At 34.4% G+C, this 23730-nt stretch overlaps 2 protein-coding genes across 3 annotated transcripts; one reads left to right on the top strand and one right to left on the bottom strand.

Annotated features, from left to right (window-relative positions):
- Positions 1-13982: 13982 nt before the first annotated feature.
- On the top strand, positions 13983-19764 carry LOC101249850 (MACPF domain-containing protein CAD1-like). 2 transcript variants are annotated; one of them, XM_010327452.4, is made up of 7 exons: positions 13983-14664; positions 16691-16929; positions 17043-17232; positions 17375-17458; positions 18466-18649; positions 18745-18908; positions 19062-19764. In XM_010327452.4, the coding sequence occupies exons 1-7, from the start codon at positions 14410-14412 to the stop codon at positions 19680-19682; spliced, it is 1737 nt and encodes a 578-aa protein (XP_010325754.1). In that variant the 5' UTR covers positions 13983-14409; the 3' UTR covers positions 19683-19764. The 2 variants fall into 2 exon arrangements, with proteins under 2 accessions (XP_010325754.1, XP_010325753.1); XM_010327451.4 differs by having other exon boundaries at positions 17372-17458.
- Positions 19765-20391: 627 nt separating this feature from the next.
- Positions 20392-22535, bottom strand: LOC101257101 (expansin-A10-like). The gene is made up of 3 exons (XM_004246227.5): positions 22126-22535; positions 21730-22048; positions 20392-20968 (listed from the first exon to the last, which is right to left on the bottom strand). Exons 1-3 carry the CDS (start codon positions 22268-22270, stop codon positions 20665-20667), a joined length of 768 nt encoding a protein of 255 aa, XP_004246275.1. The 5' UTR covers positions 22271-22535; the 3' UTR covers positions 20392-20664.
- Positions 22536-23730: the final 1195 nt, after the last annotated feature.

Below are 23730 nucleotides of genomic sequence, written 5' to 3'. Positions count from 1 at the left end.
AATGTTGAAGGTCACTTCTTCATTGTTTAACTAAAATTTCATCTGCTCATTTTCCATATAAACTAAGGCTCTACCCGTAGCAAGGAATGGCCTCCCAAGAATAATAGACACTTCAAAATTGACTTCACAATCAAGAATAACAAAATCTGCCAGAAATATGAACGACTCCACTTTTTCTAGCACATCGTGGAGTATCCCTATAGGCCTTTTTACTGTTTGATCGGCCATCAGTAGCCGCATCGCAATGGGCTTTGGATCACCCAAACCCAACTTCTATTAAATCGATAGGGGAATGAGAATTATGCTTGCCCCCAGATCACATATTGCTTTCGCAAAATATAATAACCCGACTGTACAAGGAATAGTGAACCCACCCGAATCTTCTTTCTTTTGTACTAGAGATCTAGTAGCAATAGCACTACAATGTTGCATTCTATCATAATCCTCAAAAGTTGCCGATTTTTTCTGTGTAATCAGATCTTTTATAAACTTGGCATAATCGGGCATTTGTTCTAGAGCTTCTACCAAAGGGACATTGATAGAAAGCTTCTTCAACATTGTTATAAAATGCCGATATTTACCATCCTCGTTCTTTTTCACTAATTTTTTAGGAAAGGGTGGTGGTTGTCTAGGCATGGGAGTTACCTTTTTAGGCACTTCAGCATCTTTTCCAGTGTTATCTTCTACTTCACCATTAACCTCTACCACTTTATCATTATCTTTGTTCACTTTTTCCTCATTAGACGGCATAGGTGGATCAATGGTTTGCTTAACACCCAGAGTTGTGATTGCCATACAGTGTCCGTCATTTTTCAGATTTTGGACAGTGTTACTAGGAAGAGTGCCCGGTTGACGTGTGTTCACAATCGCAGATAATTGGGCCATTGGCAACTCAAGCTGCTTAATCGATATTGCATGTGTATCGACTTTCTGCCAAATACCCGCTAAATCACTCCCTAACTATTTAATGTGCTCATCACTAGCATCGAATCTCCTCATCGTTTTGTGCAACATATTCTTAACTTGCGCCATACTACCTCCACCATCACTAGAAGTAACTTTACGATTTTTAGGAGGAACATAGGGTCCATTCCTATCATTTCTGTTACCATAGTTACCCCTATTGAAGTTGTTGTCGCGGTTGTAATTTCCATCTCAAACATAATGACCCTCACGGTTATAGTTACCATAGATCTGACCTTGGTTTCCTTGACCTTGGCTCCAATTCTCCTGATTTGAGACTTGGGCACTCGGTCGGAAACCCCCCGTCTGCTCATTTACTGCATAGGAATCCTCTTGATAATAACATTCATCATTTGGTGGTGGTGGTTTAGACAAGTAGTTAACTACATTTATCTTTTCTGCACCCTAGTGACATGTTTTAATACCAACCCAAGCTCAGTTCTCATCTGAGTTATCTCTTCACGAATCTCATATGTGGTTGGGTTGTGTGTGGATTGCACTGCGAAGGTATTTCTTCCAGTATCTGACTTCCTAGTACTCCAAGATTTATTATTCCGGGAGATATTCTCTAACTTTTTGGCAATCTCGGCATAAGGACACTTCCCATAAGAACCACCAGCTATAGTATCCAATACCGCCTTATTATTATCATCCTGTCCCCGATAGAAGTATTCCTTCAGTGACTCATCATATATGCGGTGATTGGGGACACTTATAAAAAATGAAGTGAATCTATCCCCAGAACTGCTAACTGACTCTCCTGGTAGTGCCACAAAATTGTTCACTTTGTCTTTGTGATTTAGTTTCTTGGAGACCGGGTAGTAACGTGCTAAGAAAATGTCCTTTAGTTGGTTCTAGGTGAAAATTGAGTTATAAGGGAGCTTAGTGAACCAAATAGCAGTCTCTCCCGTCAGTGAGAGAGTAAATACTCTTAGCCCTATTACATCCAAATCCAAATCAGGCCTCCCCACACAGCTTTTACACACCACCCTTACCTTAGCTATATGTAGCCCTGAAAAGGAACCTCTAACAGTGAGCATTTGCATCAGACTACTAGTTACCACAAAGGTGTGGCCTTGTGGTAGAGGGGGCAAGACAAGTGGCCCATTAGAATCTGCAATATTATCATAACCTCTGTAGTATTCTTGAGGGCGTGGAGCGAGATTTTGTCCCCTTTGTTGATTTTCACCAGGATCATTGGGTAATAATTGACCATGAACATCAGTCGGAGCTGGGATATTCTAGTTTAAATCATCATCGTTTATACCCAAGTTTCGATTCATATTGCGTAGTGTACGCTCTAGTTCGTGGTCGTAGGGAAACAAGGGTTCTCTTCCTCTCCATGTATTTGGCATACAAGGAAGATAGTTCTGCAAGAATAAAAAAAATAGAAAAGTAAAATAAAAAAAATATTGACTAAACTTTAGTTATAATCTTAAGTTAATCTAAAAGCTACTTTCCCTGGCAGCGGCGCCAAAATTTGATACCCTCAAACTTACTTTTCAAATAAGAAGTAAAGTGGTTGTATCAAGTAAAGAACCCAACGAGGAAAATAGTTTAGACTTAACTTTATTCTATTATTACTATTATTTAGTCAGTTATTTCCCTAGAAAACAAAAGACAATAAAGAGGGCGTTTTGTTTCTAAATTAATGAAAATAATTAACTAAATTAAAATAAACAACTAACAGATTCAAATCTTGGAGCTTAATCAATTAATGAAAGTAACTAGGGCTTAAGTGTTCCCCACAGGTTCCTAACTTGATAATTCTAACTATAACAATTCTTTCCTAGTATCTTGCATGTAAAGTGATAAGTTATCTATCTCTAAATCCTTGGTCTGGCATCTAGAAAATTTCACTCCGAACCTTGGTCCGGCTACGTTTGTTGTTATACTAACCCTTGCCTTTACCTCATATTAAGCATTGTATTCGATATTTGACTAAGTTATTACTTCGTACTAATCGACACTAGCCCATAATGTAGTATACACTAAATCTATGTTGATAATTCTTTTTCTATTATCTACCTTATTGGTGTGGCAAGTAGAATTAAGGCGAGTTCTAACGTTGGTCATGCGTTAAAAAGACTTCTAAATGAAAGAATTATCAATACATGCAAGACACCATTCTAGAATTGTTATTTTAGTTAGATTTTACCTCATTATTCACCCATGGTTCCTACAACCCTAGTTATGAGAGTTTGGTTACCCATGGTCATAATCACACTATTCATATATTTAATATAATAATTCATGCACTTACTTTAATGAGAAATAATAAAATCCAGAAATTCACTTGATTAATCAACAAAAGCACCAACAATTAATTCCAGAAAAAGTGAACAATTGCTGAAATTAATCCTTCAATACTTGAACAAGAGAACTAAAGATTATCCAAAAGTCTAACTATCAAAAAGTCTACTGTCAAAAAGTCTAACCCCAAAAACGAGGTTTTTTAAACTATTTATATAAAACAAAAACCTAATAAAAGAAGGATTCTAATTACTGAAAATCTGTCAAAACGCGTTTGGGTCGACGGACCTCGTGATGGACTATCGTGGTCATGACGGGCTGTCATGGCCTCCGTCATCCCATACTTCACAAATTCTTTTGCTTCTTTCTTCATTACCCTCAATGGAAGGGTATGAAGAACCGTTCCAAGCACGACGGTCCGTCGAGGATCTCTGTTTCATATACTTTAACTTTTTGGAATTTGGGTACTGGACTACTCTCTCGTCATTACAACGAACCAGCAGGACGAGCCGTCGTGGCTATGACGGTCCGTCATGGACTTCCATAATCCTACACTAGGTCAGACTTCCCCATTTTCCTTCAGCAGCTTCTCTCCTCACTAAGATGCCACTTACAGACCGTCACAAGCTCGACGAACCGTTATAAGCTCCGTCGGTGGTCTCTTCTGCATTTCTCGCTCAAAAACTTCCACGTTCATCTTTGGATAGATTTCCTGCAAATAAAGAGAAACTTTCATAAAAATCAATACAAAAAGGCTTTTGGACACACACTAAACTTAATGAAAAAACATTTAAAATATAGTGAAACCACGGTACATCGGAGGTCGAGGCCGACATGATGTCTGTTACCCTCATTTGTTTGAGAACTAAGGTTTGTTGTTCTTACTAATAATGAAAATAATTACTAAACTTGAAGTTGTTTTAATTTTTAGTGAAGTTTTGCAAAAATGTTCATGGTACAGTGAATTACAATGAAGTTATGCTTATAAACTTGAAAATTGTCAATTTTACTTGTTTTGCGTTATGTTGTGCATTTTAATATGGTGAGTCTTTATGAAATGATATAGAGCATGTTGATAGTTTGAGTTGTAATATAGTTTACTCCTTAATGATATGTTGAGCTCATGTTGTTGTGAGAAGGAAATTCCTTATATTGTGAATTGAAGCTCTTATGTGTAGTAAATGAAGTTGTGAATTTCTATATGCAAATGTCATAATTGATATTGTAACTCATATTTGTATTTTTTTTGGTTGGGCTACTATTTTTGAGTCTATTCCTTCCTTTTAAAGAATTTTAGTGTCATTCGGGGATGAATATTCCTAAGGGGGGAGGGGTAATGTAATACTCCGGAAGTCTACAGCCCAATCTAGAGCCTAACATAACTATCTAAAGGTGGTGTCACTGCTTTAAGGTCAATAATAGTGTATATTAGAATCAAAACGTCAAGCAACGTCCATGACATCCGGAAACTAGTTCAAAAGGTGCTAGTGTGTCTTAGCTTATTTGACTAAGTCTTACGAGTCGGAAAAAGATGAAATTTGGTGGTGAGGTTTCTAACATGTATCTGATTTAGTTTATAGTCGAAACTTCTGGGTACGACTTCCCAAGGACCAACCAAGGTCCCTTGAGGAGGACCCTTGCGACTTGGCAAAAAGATGCCAAAAGGCAGTGTCCATCGATGAGTTAAGGGCGACAATCGCTTGGTGAATCGATGGGGCATCGGTTCCCCGTCGATGAGGAATTACCAAAATTTATGAAAGTTCCTTATTTACAAATCTCTGACCAAAACGATGACCGCACAGGACGGACGTGATTAGTGCTCGTCGTTTGACAAACGAGTCGTGGTTGTGAAATCGTCTGTCAAGATTGTTTCACTACATGTTTTAGGATTAGTTAGATTAATGAATTTTGTGGTATTTTAATTATTTGGGGTTAATAGAGGTCTAATTAATTTAGTTAATGACCTATATAAAGACCCTGACCTAATTAAACTAACATAACTCTCATAATTTTCCAAACCCAAATTACTCCTCCTTCTATCTTTTCTCTCTCTCCCAAAGAAACCCCATTGAAGACCAAGAAAAGGAGGGTTCTAGGTATTTAAAAGGATCAAGTTTCTCCATCAAACTTCATCAATCAATAAAGTACAGGATTCACCTTTGGGATCTCTTTCCCCAAAGGGCTCCTCCAAATTGATTTCAAAAAGTAGAGTTTTATATGGGGTTTCTTTTATTACAAAATTGGTCATGTGTATTGATTTGTTTATGATACCTTTTGGTTATTACGAGTAAATTAACACATGTTATGATTTAATTATACTAATTATTGATGCATTGACCTTGTTGTGGAAAGATGACCTTTTCCTCTTAACCCTAGGTTGTGATCTTGAATTGAATTGTATAGTATTGATACAATTGGATTGGTTAGTGCGTGAATTACTATCCTATGTTGTTATTATTCCAATTATGAGTAGACTGTGATATATTTTAATCCAATTATGTTAGTTCTTGAGTAATTGACTTAAGTCTCTAATTCTAGGCTATGAACTAGTGATGAATTGTTGTATAGTGATTCAATTGACTTTATTATTGTGTTAATTACCACTATGAATATTTTTAAACCATTTGTTGGGTTTAATTGGAGGGTTGATTGTAAGACATTGATGATGACATTATTAAGGAGATGGGGTAAGTCTTGTGATCTCAATTCTTTACTTCAATTGTGATTACTTGTGATTAAGTGATGATGTTGTATTGATGTATACCTTACATTAAGATTGATAAGGTTGGTATGATGTTGAATTGAAATGTCTTGATTATGTGATTTTGATATTATGCTTAACATGTATTATATGAGGATGTGATGAAGTACCTATGGGCCTTACTATGATATAATGATATTAATGTGCTAATCTCACATGTGAGGGTTGTAATGAAAGGTGTTTTCATGCAATTCTTATTGATCTATGACTATGACTATATAAGGGGTAGACCCTATGAGCTAAAATATGTTATGATTAATAATGAAAAACATTTCAAAAGGGACATTAACTTAGCACAAAGTGAACTTGACCATGAGAGGTATTGACTTCCCTTAGAGGAAGATTCAGTTTATAGTTTTATATGAGGTGTTGAATCCCCTTGGATGGATACTCACCCTATGTATTCTCATGATATAAGAACTCCAATGCTAATGACCATGTAGAGGGTTCAAGACATATCTCCTAGTTCCTTAACTATGTTGCCCCCATAGAAAGAATAGCTAGTGTATCCCCCTAGAAAGATATGTTAATGTTTTAGTTCTGTAGATCACCTTCTTTAGGTGTAGGGTTCATCACACAGGATTCCATGTTTAGCTCATATGGTCTATTTCGATTAAGACAATTGTTCCTTAAAGTAAAATGAAGTAATAAAGTAAACTCTAACTAGGATGACTTGAGAGGTTTGACTTAGTCTAAGTAGGGGTATGTGAGTCTATCTATACATTGCACTAGTTATCCTTAAGGTAAGTCTTAGAGGGATGTCATTCTTATGTATGTATGTGCTTATAAATATAAATGATATGTATATGATTATCTTACATGTTGATGACACTATATGACATTGGTTTCACTTATGGTTTTGTCTATAGTCTATATTGCTAAGGTATGACAATGATTTATCTGAATGATATAGTATGTGAAGTTGGATGATTCTTGTTAAGTATACTTAATTGAGTAAGGTTATGGGACTTTGCATAGTCATTGCATAGTGGACTTAATGAGGGTTCATGAGTAATAGTCTTGCTTAGGTTATGATGTTATGAACTCTAATACATGCTTGTTGATATTATATCTTGGAGATAAATTTGTCTTGATTATATGCTCAATCATGTGATATACATGTTGACTTGACTATACTTGTTATTGTTGGTATTGTGTTGTATATGGTCTTGACTTATATTTTAGGTGCTGATTGACATGTAATGTTGCTTGAATGTGCATAAGGATTTTCAAAGTAAATTAGCATGTTTTAAAGAAATGTCCCTTTTTAGCATGATTTTAATGTGTGTATGCATATGGTCTTATACTTACTACAAGTGATGTGCTAACTCATTTTCTCCCTTTTCTTCAACATTTTAGGTACCTTTTGTTAAAGGGCTTGTGACGACTTTTGAAGAAGACTTGGATTCTCACAATCCAAGTTGGGTAGGCCCTTACCACTTCGAGGGCAATGCAATTTTCTAGCTTCAAATATTGATTAATCTTAAAGACAATATGTTTATTTCTTTCAATTAAGTATTAAAATTGTATAACATATATGTGACTTTGCTATATTGATGTATGTGCTATGCCCAATTGTTATATTCCTGTTTAGATGGTGATGAGACGAGACATTCAGTTTTAAGTCTATGTTATACCTTATATATATATATGTGTGTGTGTGTGTGTGTGTGTGTGTGTGTTGTGTGTGAACTAGACTATATAATCTTCTTATACAAAGGATCTAAGTATACTCAATATGAATATATACATATTATGTGTATGCAAGAGGTCTATGTAAACCTCATGATAGATAAAAGAAAAGTTTTAAATTTTTCCGCATTTTAACCTATGAATGTAATGGTGTAGGCTAAGAGGATATTCTTAGTCCTTGATGAGGACGACGACACCGGTTACGTTTGGGGGGTGCTCCCCGTATGTGATAGCTACTACCTTCACTACCACTCCCTTCGGACATGAACCCAACCCTTGGTTGAGTTACTTTACTAGCTTCGATAGTGTCGTTGATTACGAAATATAAAAGATACATATATTGAAACATCAGCATGTCCCAAGAAATTAGGAACTCCTTTATAGAAATTTGGAGGTGGCAACTTCTCAATCACTTCAATCTTTGCTTTTTCAACCTCCAGCCCTTTTGCAGCACTTTATGACCAAGAACTATACCTTTTTTAACCATGAAGTGACTTTTTTCCCAATTAGGACAAAATTCTTCTTTACATATCTTTTGAGAACTTGACCTATGTTTTCTAAACGCGCATTGAAAGTGTCACTCACAAAGGAGAGGTCATCCATAAATACTTCCATTGAATCCTCCACCATGTCGGTAAAAATAGATAAATGCAATGTTGAAATATGGTTGCAATATTACGTAACCCAAACGACATCTGCTTGAAGGCAAAAGTACCATATTGGCACATAAAGTTTGTTTTCTTTTGCTCTTCTGGGGCAATGATAATTTGGTTATAACCGGAATACCCATGCAAGAAGAAACACAACACTCTCTCGAATAGTCTATCAAGCATTTGATCTATAAAAGGCAAGCGAAAGTGATTGTTTCAGTCCATGATTTTAGCTTTCGGTAATCCATGCATACTCTCCACCCGGTCATCGGCCTCATAGATACAAGCTCTTCTTTTTCATTTGGTACAACTGTGATGCCTCCTTTTTTTGGTACACATTGTACTGGACTTACCCATTCGCTATCCGCAATAGGGTAGATCACTCATGTGTCTAACCACTTGATTATTTCCTTTTTCACCACCTCTTACATCGGTGGGTTCAATCTTTTTTGATGTTCAACACTTGGCATGCAATCATTATCGATGGTCCAGGAGGAATGCCTATTATATAAACGATGGTCCACCCTATAACTTTAATATACCTTCTCAACACCTGAAGAAGCATATTAATAAGAGAATCAAGCAAATTGTCTGCAATAATCACAGTCAAGGTATTATTTGCCCCCAAGAAGGCATAACAAAGATGGGGAGGAAGCACTTTTAGCTCCAGTTTTGGTGGTTCTTCAGTTGTTTCTTTCGTTTCTTAAAATCAATATCCAGCTTCAACAGAGTTATATGATATCCCTCCCCAAACCTAATAAAGCTTCCACAACCTCTTCATAACCTTGAATTTCAGTCTCATCATAGTAGCAAGTACGGGTTCTAGTGGCTCACTCATACACATCAAATGGCTCACACTAGCCACTGTCTCATCAATAACATCACTAGTGGAGATCACATGAATATCATTTGGGTGTCTCATAGATTTACAAATGTTAAAGGTCACTTCATCTTTATTTACCCAAATTTTTAATTATCCGCTCTCAACATCTATCAATGCTCTTCTGGTTTCCAAGAATGGTCTTCCTAAAATAATGGGAATCTCAGCATTTATTTTACAATCTAGAATGACAAAGTCAGTCGAGAAGATAAATTGGTCAACCTTTACCAAGAGGTCATACAATATTCCCACAAGATGTTTGATTGATCGGTTCACCATCAAAAATCTCATTGTTGTGGTGTTTGGTTCCTCCAACCGAATTTGTTTATAAATTGTGTACGACATTAGGTTAATGTTATATCCTAAATCGCATAGGGATTTCGCGAACTGAAGCATGTCAATGATGCAAAGAATGGTGAATGCTCTGGGATTATATCTCTTTTTTATCATCTCATTTGTCATGATTGCACTTCAATTATGAGAAACCTCGATCATCTCTAAATCCAAGCTCCTTCTCTTAGTGACCAACTCCTTCATGAACTTGGCATAACCCAACATTTTCAATAATGCTTCAATGAGAGGAGGTTCATTGATAGAGACTTGAACACCGATAGAAATATCTTGAACTTCTTATCCTCATTCTTCTTCTTGAGACGTTGGGGGAATGGAGGCGATATTTTGAGCAAAGGTTGCATAACTTTTGGGCTGTAAATGTGTTTCTCCATTTCTTTTTGTGTCTCTTCTTACTCTTTACTTTTGTATTTTTCATGCACTTGATTTTTTCATTGCCCGACACATTTCCTGTTGCTACCTTTCCGCTACGAGTAACCAATGCTAGTCTTCTATCATCATCTTTCGTTGCCATTCCTGGTTAAAATTGTGTTGCAAGTAAACTTTGTTGTCCTTCAAGTGTCTTAATTGCATCTGTATAAGAGTTAACTTTATTGTTCAATCATAAAAAGTCATTTTTCATTCCTTTTAACAAGTCGTCTTCACCCTCCACTTTATAAAGGATGTGCGATAGTAGATCATTGACTAGGGGGCTACTATCACTTCCTCTCGATCTTGGGCTCCCACTTGAGTGATTCTGGTTTCATAGTCTTCTTCTCTTTGCCAATAGGCATTTGCTTTCCCCAATCTTAACAGTATCTTCTTTCCTCTTCTCATTTTTGATAGTTCAAACCTTGATTTACACCCGGCTATGAATACCGTGGGTGGAAACCCTCCTCGTATCTCCTAGAGTTCTAACCTTGATTCTTCCCAGCTTTGAGTATTAGGAAAAAGAACCCTTCTTAACTTTAAACACTCCACGTGTCTCCTTCATATGTTTTTGTAATGAAGCCATTTGGGTTAGCATTTTCTTAATGTCTTCATATCTCTCTTTATCAATTTGTTATTATTTCATTCTAAAACAAAATGGAGAAACTTGGTTTTCTTGGGTGTACCATGCTTAATTTATTTTGGTCATGTCATCAAGAAGAAATTACCTCAAATGATTGTGACATTATTCCCGCTCGTACCAATTTATCAACCACCCCTTTATCAACCTAATCAAGACTCTTGTAGAAGTATTATAGTAGTAAATCATTTGGCAACCCATGATTTGGGCATTTAAGTAAGATTTTCTTAAGCCTCATCCACGTTTCATGAATTAGTTCGCCCTTCCTTTGCTTAAAAGCTTGAATGTTATCTCTAAGCTTCATCATTTTTTATGGAAGGAAAGAATAATGTGTTGAATACTATAACCAACTCCCCCCATGGCGTGATGGAGTTGTTTGGTAACTCATCCAACCATTTATTAGCCACCACTATCAATGATAGTGAAAATAAACAGTTCGATGGACTTTTGCGACATATATAAAAAAAGGGGATGCACATCTCTGTAAAAATTCGTATATGCTCATGCTGATCTTTGGGGTCTATCCCTTAATAGAGTCCTTTCAATTGTAGGAGATGAAGAGTTGGCTAGTAACTCAACTATTGCATTTCCATCAGCTTGTGGTATGCAAATTATACCCATCCCACCCGTTTGAGTAGAGTTATAAGCAATATTAATATCATTGATGTCGTCCCGATGACCTTCTTGACTACCATTCACCTCTTTCTCGCTTATTTTTGCTTCTATGTAATATAGCCAACACTACACAATCCAGCCATACCTAATTCAACTACATCTAACAATTCACGCAAAATCTTCGATCTAAGAATTCTAAGTAGCGCTACTCCTGGGCAATGATATCATTTTGATTAATGTTTCAATGATACTTCTTCCAATTCTAAGTGACAATGATTGTTAGTCAGTATATAATCCAATTAAATGAGTTGGGCTCCATCCCACAAAGATTAATTTTTTCTTCGAATTTATTTACAATAATTTGACGATAGACTATTCAACTGAACACATACTACACATTTTTTAGTTTAAACTCTGAATTTCAGATTATAATCATCCAAACAAGGCTAACTCGACACAAAGAAATCAAATAATGAGGTAACACTTGAGGAATTGACCAACCAATTATTGAGTTCACTTTAGTGGAGAACATTGATGTTCATAATGGGATAAATTATCGTGGGTAAGTAGGACTATGTGTAAAGCAATTTTCTCTCGAAAAATTACCTTATCTTTGATGAATTCTCTCGAACGTCAACACTAGACGAGTGATGACTAGCCCTTGTCTTAATCAAATCCACTTTCTCAAGCTAGATACAAAGGATAGGTTTCATGTTTCACTTTCTCAAGCTGAAATCGTGGTGACCCACTACTAAGGATGTCAACTTGCTACTTTGGCTTTGTTCTTCTCTCGAGCAATGACAAAACACTTAACTAATGACAATAATCATGCAAGATGATCTCAAAACACAACAACAAATTAGACCCACTTTAAGTTAACACCATTGTTTACAAATCAATGACACCCACTTAGTAAAACTCAACAATTAGTCTCATAGTCAAAACCCCAAGAAGAGGGTATAGCAAATCATAGTAAAAATATGAAAATCAATATTCATCATGTCTTACATACCTGGGTCTAATGAAAATTTGAAGTTAAAATCAACTAAGAATATCTTCTTTTATAAAATCTCTAAAAAAAAGTCTTGCTAAAATCACTCTTTGTCTTTTTGTTCCTCACATTTTTGAATACCTTTCCATCTCCAGCTAAAATTAATTTTAAATAAGTCTGAAGTGTAATTGCTTGAAACCACTCGGCGAGGTTACTCGGGCTTTGCTGACAGTTCGGCGACTCGCCGATTGTTCCCGCCTTTCATTTTTCTCTTCTTTTTGGTCTAGCTATTGTAACTTTAGGCGATCCAAATTGAAATCCTCCAATTATTCAACGAGTTACCTTTTTTTCTTCTATCTCACCCATCAGCACTTGTAACATTTTTTTCGGCACTTTTGGCGACCTAATCGACGATACACCGAATGGAACTGTTGCTTGCCGAAGTTATCCCAGTTTAGCTCCAACATTCTGTAACTTTAGACGGTGTCGTAGAGATTTGGAGATTCACCGAGTGCCATCGGTGATCATCAAGTCTTCATTTCTTCATTCCTTAAGCTTGCTTTGTTTTTTTTTTTTTTTTTGCACATTAGTGTCCATGTTTCATTCATAAATCTCAATGCCTGAAAATTAGGCACTTTACATCATTTATTGGCGCAAAACATGCATTTGAGGACACTAACTCTATTAATATAAAGCTTTGAATGAGTCCTAATCGTGGACTCATCAGAGGTAATGCTAAATGATCAAAAAATTTGGCCAGAATCTGGTCAGAAAATTTATAAGTCTGTTATATCTTTTTTATTTTAAAATAAATTAATCTTTTTTCCATTTTTAGTTAAAAGTTATTAAAGTTAAATGGTTAAAAATGCTTTAAAAGGTAAAATAACACAGATAAAATACCATTCTGGTCAAATTCTGATCAAATTTTCTGGTCAAATTTGTTTCATAATTTTAATATAGTAAACAACTATTGTTGTATAGTGTTGTTACTACTAATAAATTTCAAGTGGGAAGGAAAGGTCCAAAGGTCAACTCTTAGTAAATGTTTACAAATCTCCATCTCCAACTTTCTATTACTTTTGTCGTTGTTTGGCCAACTCTAATTACTGTTGATAAAACAAAATTAAATGCAAATGTTCACTTTTCAAAAACAGGAAATTTGATTTGGTTCATGTTTGGTCGACTTTAGTTAGTACTTCATCGATTTCAAATTAATTAAATTGTTGAGGTGTTTTACATCTTTTAAGAAAAGAAGACTAATAAATAAATTATGTATAACTTTTTGTTTTTATTTTTATTAATTATTGTCAAATTTATGATTAAAATAATTAAACAAGTAAACATTAATTAATAACTAATTCCGATACTAATTAATAAAAAGTAAAATTAAAAGAACATTCTGAAAATGTCTATTATATTGACTTGATAGTCCCCATTTTTGGAATATCTAGTGCCAAATTCACTTATGGGTAAGTCGCCAATTCCCGGACTATGTAAAGTAAGTCTTGAAAATGAATCAAGTAAGTTAATTTGATAAATAAAAAATGTCTCTATCAGTTCAATTACTGAGAAATTGAAGAAGTATGATAAAACAAAATTAAATGCAAATATTCACTTTTTAAAACAGAAATAAGTTTGTCATTTTTGGTCAACTCTAATTAGTGTTTTACTCCTTTTTTTAAAATAAAATTTGATTCTGCATTGTATAAGTCAAACAGGAAAATTTGAATACCTGTTTACTCTACAAATAAGACTTTTTATATGTAAAATTTGTTTTATGGTTAATTGATTGTAATTTTCCTTTTTCTTCGATCAAAGTTTGAATTTGAATTAGGGATAAATGTGGCCTAGATGAGTAAAGACAACTGAAAAGAGTTTTGAATATGATAAGTCAAAGTCCCACTCACGCGTACGTCTTGTGAGCCGTCCGATCACATCAAAATTTATACAATTAGACTAATCAACGGTTCAGATTGAAAGTAAGGTAAATCATTTCTCCCAAAGTAACAGTCGATGCCTATTTTTGGACATAAATGTTAGAATTAGATTACTGAAATACAGACAACAAAAGTAGAGTAAATAAAGTGTTATTAAAACTATATATATATACACAAATTTATGTTTATGTATAGATAGGGTAAATGTTTTGTTTAGTCTTCATATTTTTTTGAATTTTTTGTTTTGGATTGAAGCTAATTTTTGTTAATGGAGGAAAAAACAGCAATTCATACAGTAATAAATGGAGTGCAGGCACTTGGAAGGGGTTTTGATGTAAATTATGATACAAGGTTGTTATATTGTAAGGGAATGGGTGGGTCTAGGGTTGTAGAAATTAATGAAGAAAATACAAGTGATCTTTGGTTATATGATGATGTTATTGTGCAAAATGTTTCAAAAGATATTAGCAACTTTCAAGAATCTGTTGGACGCCATGGAACTAATGTTTGCTCTTATAATGAGGTATGTATGTATCATGTTTTTGTGTTTTTAATTTACTCAAAATCTAATAGCAATTCAATGTTGTTAGAAACCAAACTTGTTTTGGATTTTGGTATGTTAATTTATGTCTAGTTACCATTTATAGTCAAATTGATACACAAATATGCCTTCTTTTTTTTTTGAGTTAAATGATGTTAGCTATTTTCATTGTGCAAATTTGTAGAGAGAATTCAAGGATTATTAGCTTATGAAATAAATATTTGTCGTGCTTTTTAGTCATTCAACTTATTTATTTTTTGTAATATAAACGTCAATCAACTAATATTAGTTATCTCAGAAATTCATTCGGAAGACAATTTTGAAAAATAAAAAATCGGATCAATTTAGTAGTTGATTAGAATAAATAGTTTTTGAAAATAAATTGTGTTTATAAAAAATTCTACCTCAGCAATATTTGCGGAAAATGTTGCTTGAATTGTAGGAGAAATGACAATTGTTGAGTGACTTTTCTATTACAAATCAAAGTCGAGTGACTTTCTAAGATGATTATAATTAGTTGAGTAAACTGTTAGTTGAGTGGCGTCTATGAAACTAACTCGATTAAAAAGAAGTGCTCTAAGATTGCAGTCTCATGTTTGAAATCGGAAACATTGAACATTATGATAGGGTGCATCCGTTTAATTGTTTTGATCAGTAGTCTCGATACTTCATGCTATGCTCAAGTTGCAACCTTGAATGATTCTTTGGTTGAAGTTGATCTCCATTTTATCCTTTTTTGCTTTTCTGAGAAAGAAAAGTAATCTCATCTTGCACCCTTTTGTCAGTAAATGGTACTTATGTGTATTTTTTGTATGGATTGTGCTACTACCGTTATTGTAGTTATTTTAGGCAAAAAAGGCTGTTTGTTTAGGCCAATTGCCAGTTAAAGTTAGTTACGAACATTTCCGGTATTTATGTTGTGCATGCTGCTGTTTTGTTGTATGACTTGAGGAGAAACAGTCTCTTGATTAGGCCTGTGGTAGAGATGAGCCGAACAAAAAACATTTAACCAGATTTGTTGGCGTGGTGCCATTAGATTAGTGGTAACACATTTGTGTTTCACAAATCTGTAAATGTAATATGAATATTTTATTTTTCAATTTTTTCCTCATCGAGGAAGGATTTGCATTGTATCCATATTGAGGTCAAACATTAATAACCTGCAAATCGCTGCTTTGTATACATATAAACTCAAATTAGATATGATCAGTTGATGATAAAAGGTGACCTAGGTGAATCCCGTTAAGCTAACCTCAATAACATTATCCCCGGCTTGTATTTGGGAGGAAAAGTTGCACAAGTAGAAAAATATAATTAGCATAAGTCCTTAAAGAAATCAATATAATCATCATATACATAACAGACGGGAGGAGGAAGGGTGGATGTGCAAATGTGATATTTAAATCTTTCGATGGCGTTATCTTCAGAGCTTTCTGTGTTAGTTAGATGGTATACTGAAAAGGCTTATATAGTGGTCAAGTTCCATGAGAACAGTTTGTTAGGGACTAGACGATTACACCTCATCTTTCTACCACATGATTGTAATGGATGTAAATGGTACTATGGCCGAAATATATGAACATTACCTTATCTGCTCATTTTTTTTGGTTAAGAGAAACATGCTATGATGGTATATTTGTACATTGTAATCTCGAGATGATAGGAAGAAAATATGTTCTCAAAGAAGTCGTTCACTTGCGGAAACAGAACACATACACATTCATGTTTTTTTCATCTTTCCCATCAATATCATTGGCTCTCTTCATGTAAATTCTATATCGAGATGGTTTTCCTTTCTTTCTGTATAAGTCATATTTCTTGGAAATAATCCGTGAACTATAATTTTCACAGCCTCATTCTATATTTCATTTACCTTTACTTGTACTTTCAAACATTCTAATTGAAACTTAGTTGAGGGTAATACTCGCGTTTTGTTGATTTGTAGTATCTGATAATCCAGTTTCTTGAACTTTTCCTTCCTAATGCATTTGATAATTGTTGATTGCAGATGGTGGAATATTTTAATAAAAAGGCTAATCTACCAGGCCATGCTCCTCTTGGTAGCTTCAATGTTGCATTCAGTTATACTGGTTCAAAGAATATAGATACCGCGAGTACAAAGACGCTTTGTATGGATGGATTTTTCATACCACTTTCTAATCTTCAACTCATGACTTCCCCTCTTGTTTTACGGGACGACGTTAAAAGAGCTGTGCCAACATCGTGGGATCCGCTAGCACTGGCAAGGTTGGAATTCATCTTCATTGTTTTTTGTTACAAATGTCTATAGTTAACGTGTAAGTACCTTTACAAGAGCTTCTGTTATCATCTAAGGCAAGGGTTACTTCTGTGTCTTACAGCTTCATTGAGAATTTTGGAACACATGTAATTACATCTGTAACTATCGGTGGAAAGGATGTAATTTACGTTAAACAGCATATATCATCACCTCTATCCACAGTAGAAATAAAAAATTACGTTCAAGACATCGGAAATCAGAGATTCTCCAGCACAGGAAGCCTTACAAGTTCAGGTTTATTGAAATACAAGGTTAATGCTAGTTCCATATATTTCTTTGTTTTCAATCTCTCTGAGAACCTTTATTTTTATTACGGTTTATATAGTCTGTTTCACCCTTTGAGATATACTCTTATGTTTCTGTTCTGATTCTTCCTTTTGTTTAATTTAGCAGGCTGGTGATCCATCAATTTTCAATAATCAGGGGATATATCCGCAACCTACTAGTGCGCCATATATTCCCGGAAATGGAAAAGAGGTATTTTACCTTCTCCTCTTCCATTTTCTTTGTAACTTTTCAAATCTTGTCAGCTTCGATGGGATAACTTTAGGATTATGAGCAGAGGAAATAATTCAGTGTGTCAGTTGTCAAATATGTTGTACTATTGAGGGTGAAATATGCTAGCCTATATATATTAGAGGATGAATACTTAATTAAATTAAGCATGAAAAATGGTAAAAAAATTGAATGGTTACATGATATGTTGTTGTAACTTTATGTTGTAATGAAATACTTTTTTCCTCGAGATCCAAAGTAAAAGCTTTTGTGCTGCGTCTAGCCTGTATGTATCTGTATCCTATGTAGACTATATATATTTGGTGGAATGACAAGATTGTTTTTCAAACTAGGTAGTAGTCTCACATGAATCACATACTCTGTCCCAGCTAGATGAATGAAGCAACAAAGGAAAAAAAAGGGGAATAGGGAAGTTTTGTGTGTCTGTCTGTGTGTTCGAGTGAGAGCGAGACAGACAGTCCAACATAAAACATTTGGAGGATTAAGTCTTTGAGTGTCAATTTTCTTGTAGAGCTCTAGCTACTACTGGCTCATTGTTTGTAAATTTTGTTGATGGTTGTATTGACTGATTACATAGAAAGAGTTTGCTCTGACAGTGTGAACTTTTCTAACTGTTATGTTTGTGGGCCTGACTACCGCTGCACGTTAGTCTTGCTTGAAATTTTCTTAAAGTAGTCCGGAATTACTTAGACAATTGCTTGGAGCACATGTTAAACAGTCCAGGATTTGGTTTTTTCGCAGCCTATATAAACATGACTTGGTGTATTTGTATCATCTTTCATTAAGAAATAATAAGAGTTTAGAGTTGGTGGCATGACGTGAATTTCCTTCACTTCCCCCATGTTAAATTCTGTATTTTTTCTTTTTCGTTATTATTGATTTCATTAAACATTGCCTCACAACACTAATGTTTCTGAATATCGACGGGGCATTGAGGTTTTACGTTCTTTTGATTGTATATCATGCAGGATGTTACAGTCAGTTGCAGAAGAAGGGGAGGGGATGATCTGGAACAAAGCCATACTCAATGGGCGCATACTATTAGATCTTCTCCAGACGTTATTGAGATGTCGTTTGTTCCTATCATACTCCTCCTTGAAGGGGTTAAAGGGAGGGATTATTTGGCACGGGCTATAAGTCTTTATCTTGAATGTAAGACACTTGATCCTTTAAAGACATGTACAAAAGCAGTGAGCTTCGTTGTTTTTGTTGGTGACAAGTAATCCAAGTTGCATGAATTCTTGCAGACAAACCTCAAATCGAGGAGCTTAGATATTTCTTAGAGTTTCAGGTCCCGAGAGTATGGGCTCCTGTACATGACAAACTTCCTAATCAGCATAGAAAGGAACCTGTTTGCCCATCGCTTCAGTTTAGCATGATGGGGCAAAAGCTTTTTGTTAACCTTGAACAAGTACGTTAATGTCTTTCGATCTAAATATAATTTTACTGGTTGATGCTACACGTATAATCTGGATGATAGATGAACTAAAGCGTTTATCATTATGTGTCTGGCGGTCTCATTTTCAAAGGCCTGACTTCTGCTCTTGGTTTTGATCCACTGCAGGTGTCAGTGGGACGTAAGCCCGTGACCGGCTTGCAACTATATCTTGAAGGGTCGAAGGTTAATCGACTATGCATCTATCTTCAGCATCTTGTTTCTCTTCCTAGGATCCTCCAACCATACTGGGAAAGTCATATAGCAATTGGGGCTCCAAAGTGGCAGGGTCCTGAAGAACAAGACAGTAGATGGTTCGAAGCAGTGAAATGGAAGAACTTCTCACATGTGAGTAGTGCACCAATTGAGAGCCCGGAAACTTTCATAGGAGATCTTTCAGGTGTATACATAGTCACAGGAGCTCAGCTTGGGGTCTGGGATTTTGGTTCGAGAAACGTCTTGTATATGAGGCTCTTGTATTCAAGGCTACCGGGCTGCACTATTAGAAGATCGTTGTGGGATCACACCCCGAATGACAAGTTAAGGAAACAGGCTGATAGCAATGGCAATGAAAGTTCAATTCCAGGACAGAATTTTATTGGCAATAAGTTGGCAAAATTTGTTGACATGACGGAGATGAGCAAGGGACCTCGAGATCCTCCGGGTCATTGGGTTGTCACAGGTGGAAAACTTGGTGTTGATAAAGGGAAAATTGTTTTGAGATTGAAGTATTCTTTGTTAAATTATTAGTTAGAAAGGGAGAGATGGTGAATTATATTGGTGTTCTTGTGTACTCACTTTGTTTCAACCCCAATATAAGGCATTTCAGGAATCGACCTGATTCTATCTTTTTTTCTTACCGTTTGAAGAAAGGAAGGATCCCAAAGAATTGGTCTTTTTTGTTGTTGTTGAATCTATATACTTGGTGGTTTTGGATGGGTAAATTTCTCAAATTTTGCTGCACAACAGTCTTTTGTCTTGAAGTTTTGCAGAAAATGTCACTCATCATCTCCTATTTTGTCAAAAAATAACCTAATGATCTCCTATTTTGTCAAAAAATGACCTAGTCTAATGACTTATACGTCACTTCTGTCTAAACAGATGATTTTTAGCAGAACTTCGATATAGATATCGAAGAAGAAAGTTCTCAAAACTCGTAGAAACACATTCATTATTATTTCTAGTTCTCGAATACCAAATCTAAAAAAAATAACTCCCGGCTTTTTTTAGTTGTCATGTTGTGCTTTCCGCGAATAAATTTGATAATTAAATTTCAAAGTTAAATTTAATACATTAATTTGATAATTCAAAATAATAATTATAGATATTCAAAAACTATACGAAAAGTATTATAAATTGCAACATTTTTCATATCGATATAATGAAAAAATACATCTTAAAACTAAATCAAAATTCATATCGTTTGTCTCTCGAAAAAAACATAGGAAACCTAAAAAAGGACGACGTAATAGTAATATATTCACATTAATTAACATTAGATGACATAAACACACTTCTACATAATAAATGCCAACTTGTTTCATTTGTTGTAATTCCTGCCAAGTGCTTGTATATTTGTGTGACGATAAATCAACAGAGTGGTAGACACTTTTGATTATCATCTTAAATTATTTTTTTTGTGTGACAAATAACTTCATACATATTGTTTGAAAAATGAAGACCCCTTGAATTAAATTCATGTCTTAGAACATATGGAGTAATTAACTTTGTCTTAGAATTGACCTCCTTGAAAAGTTTGTCCAAATTGCCAATTAGTTGGAGCAACATTGTAAGTAGTGACTATCCTTCCATCACTAGCTATTACTTTGAAAGAAAGACTTTGGCCATTAAGGTATGAATGACTCTGCCAATTTTGACCCCAATTTCGTGACATCTTTTGCCACCCTGTTTTTGATCCCTTTATGGACACTGATCGAATGTCTCCTGCACCTCCAACGTTTGTTATCAACACTAGGTTGAAGTAGGAATGACCATTAATGGTGAATCTCATTCCTCCTTTCTTCATGCAAGGGACCCTGCCATACCATAACAAAATCTCCTTTAGAGACAACATAATGTGTTGTACCACGTTAAAAAAAAGCGCTAATATCTGTACGCTCATTAGTATTGGATCCAGTTTAACTATAGGCTTTAGTAACATTTGAAAAGACTAATTGTTTTTTAAAAAATATGTATATTTAGCGGCAATTAAGTTATAATAGTTAAAATTGCCGCTTAAGATCATGTTTTAATTAGTTTCCTAGGGAAAACGCTCAAATATGACATCAAACTTTGTGAAGAAATTCATCTATATCATGTGCCAAAAGTTTGGTTCATATATGCTATTTAGGATTGAGAAAAGACTTATCCATGTCATTAGTTGTTAACTAATTCACATAGATGAACCAAACTTAAAACTAATAGCATTATGAGTCATTTTCTCAAAGTTTGTTGACATATTTAAGTCTTTTTTAACAAAAATAATTAACTAATGACATGATGGAATCATAATTGACCGCGTGTGAAATAAATTTTGCAAAATTGAAACCGTTATCAGTTGACAAAAATGAGATAGATAAACTTTTTCTCAAAAATGCAAATGACACATATTGATGAACAAAATTTTTAATTGATAATATAAATCTTTTCTCAAGAGGTTTTAATATAAGAAAAAAAGAAAATAAAAGAAGATTAGTCAAAAATGAATTAATTTTGCCACATTAAAGGGTCTATGGAAAAAGAAGTTGATGGTGTAAAAGTTGTAACTACCAATTTAAAGACAATTTCATACTAATACCTTCTATAGATGACAGGGACAATGCCAGCTCTATATAGAGCAATTTTTAAAAAAGCAGGCTGAGCCAAATCAAAGTGTCTAAGAGGAGGATTACACCAGCCACCATTGTTATTAGCCAGGGCATAGTTTGGTGGGCAAAAGTTAGTAGCCGTGACAGTAATAGTTCCACGTCGACACCATCGAGGGTCAGCATTGACATTGCACTTGAGTTCATAGCAAGATCCACAACTCAACCCACTATTAAACAGTGAAGTGCTCAAAGCTGCAGTATTTGTACCATAACCTTGGCTGTACAAGTTTCCGTATCCACATGCTCCTCCTGTGCATGAATGCAACAACAAAAATAAATTTTAATAAGAGGCCTTAAATGTTACCTATACATAAATATATACATACCCATGGTGCCGGAAGCATCAGAACCACCGTAGAATGTTGCATGAGCATTCTTCCAACCAGTATAAACTCCGAGTTCATAAGAGTGTTGTACACATGCAAGAAAAACAAGGAATAGAAATGGCAAATGATGATATTCAATAGCCATTTTAATTTTGGTGGTGAATGGTGTTGTACTAGTTAATTACTTAAATTGGAGGAGGATTGAATATGGTTGGGAAATTGAGGTACAAGGAAATGAGGCTAATCCATTGCTATTTATAGTGTTATTAAATAAACTCTTATTAGCCCGTTTTATTTTGCTCCCTAGCTACTCTAGCAGGACCCCTCCACCTGTGGGTCGGCCCCCATGAATTCTTTTGACAACTTATCATTTTTTGTTTGAGGTTTTATCATCTTCATTCGGTTAGAACAAGTTATATTAGACTTGAATGACACCTTTTTGTTGCCCATTCGCCAGAAAATTGTATTATTGTGTATATGATTAAAATATATTTTTAGGTATATATTAGATGTCGAATCCCTTTCAACTACTACATGTGTCTATTTTTTTAAATTTTAAACCTCTCATTGAAAAATCTGATTTCGCTACTATCGAAATTTTCCCCGAATAAATTACAGTAGGATATGTTATTAATTTCACCATGTACATATAATAATTTATTTCTATAGCTGAAATATAAATAATCTCATGATTGTCTTATGTCTAATCAAATACAGAATAAAAGATTATACATTTTATCTTTAAAATTATCATACATTATATCTTACACCAAAGAACTCCTAGTAAGGATACATATAAGGCATACATTAAATTAGAAGTGAAAGGTTATCAAGTTTGAACTGGACAAGAACCTAACCAATAGAGATTGAATTTAATTAACATAATGTATAACAAAAACCATGCATTTATGTTTTCTTTTAATTTTCATTGTTTAATATAATTGTTGGACCCTCAACTCTTTTCCTTCGTGTTCTGGCAAGTTTTATTTAGAAAAAATTACCTCATTGGTCAACAAATAATTAAGCCAAAAACTGCACGTGCTAATTGAGTAATTCTCCTTAATATTATTCTTGTATGACAAACAAAAATATCAATATAAACAAAATATGAACACAACAATAAAGCAAAAAAAGTCTTCAGTTTCTTTTTTCTTTTTAATATTTTCATTATTACAGCCTTTATTATCATCAAGTTGATACCAAAATTTGCCCCTTTCTACCGACAATATACATGTGACCAGAAAATATATATATATATATATATATATATATATATATATATATATATTTTCTGGTCACATGTATTTTTATAGTTAATTTTCCTTAATTCCAAAATTAAAATCCTATTTTGGATGGAGAGTTACCTGTAAATTATATATTATAAACGAAAAAAAAATGTTAACCCAAATAACTTTTAGAAGGAAAAGTATATGACAAGACAAATATGTGATACGTACTTAGAATCATTATAGTTCAAAATATTATAATTGACATAATACATAAATATGCCCTTTAACTTGGTTTCGAATCACATTTATGTCCTGTAACTTTGGGTGTGCACAAGTATGCAATTAAACTTGTATAAAGTTGAACAAATAGACACAC

Source organism: Solanum lycopersicum, chromosome 9 (genome assembly GCF_036512215.1).
Source record: "Solanum lycopersicum chromosome 9, SLM_r2.1".
In the NCBI taxonomy this organism is placed as follows: Eukaryota; Viridiplantae; Streptophyta; class Magnoliopsida; order Solanales; family Solanaceae; genus Solanum; species Solanum lycopersicum.
Note: the sequence above shows the minus strand (reverse complement) of the source record. Positions and strands in the feature narration are given on the sequence as shown.

Bases quoted from the DNA above. Each gene is read 5' to 3' on its own strand.
- LOC101249850 (XM_010327451.4), top strand. From the start codon at position 14,410: ATGGAGGAAAAAACAGCAATTCATACAGTAATAAATGGAGTGCAGGCA. The intron at 16,930-17,042 runs GTTGGAATTCAT...TGTGTCTTACAG, and splicing joins GATCCGCTAGCACTGGCAAG to CTTCATTGAGAATTTTGGAA. The intron at 18,650-18,744 runs GTAAGACACTTG...GAATTCTTGCAG, and splicing joins TATAAGTCTTTATCTTGAAT to ACAAACCTCAAATCGAGGAG.
- LOC101257101 (XM_004246227.5), bottom strand. From the start codon at position 22,270: ATGGCTATTGAATATCATCATTTGCCATTTCTATTCCTTGTTTTTCTT. The intron at 22,049-22,125 runs GTATGTATATAT...ATTCATGCACAG, and splicing joins TGATGCTTCCGGCACCATGG to GAGGAGCATGTGGATACGGA. The intron at 20,969-21,729 runs GTATTAGTATGA...ATGGTATGGCAG, and splicing joins GTCCCTGTCATCTATAGAAG to GGTCCCTTGCATGAAGAAAG.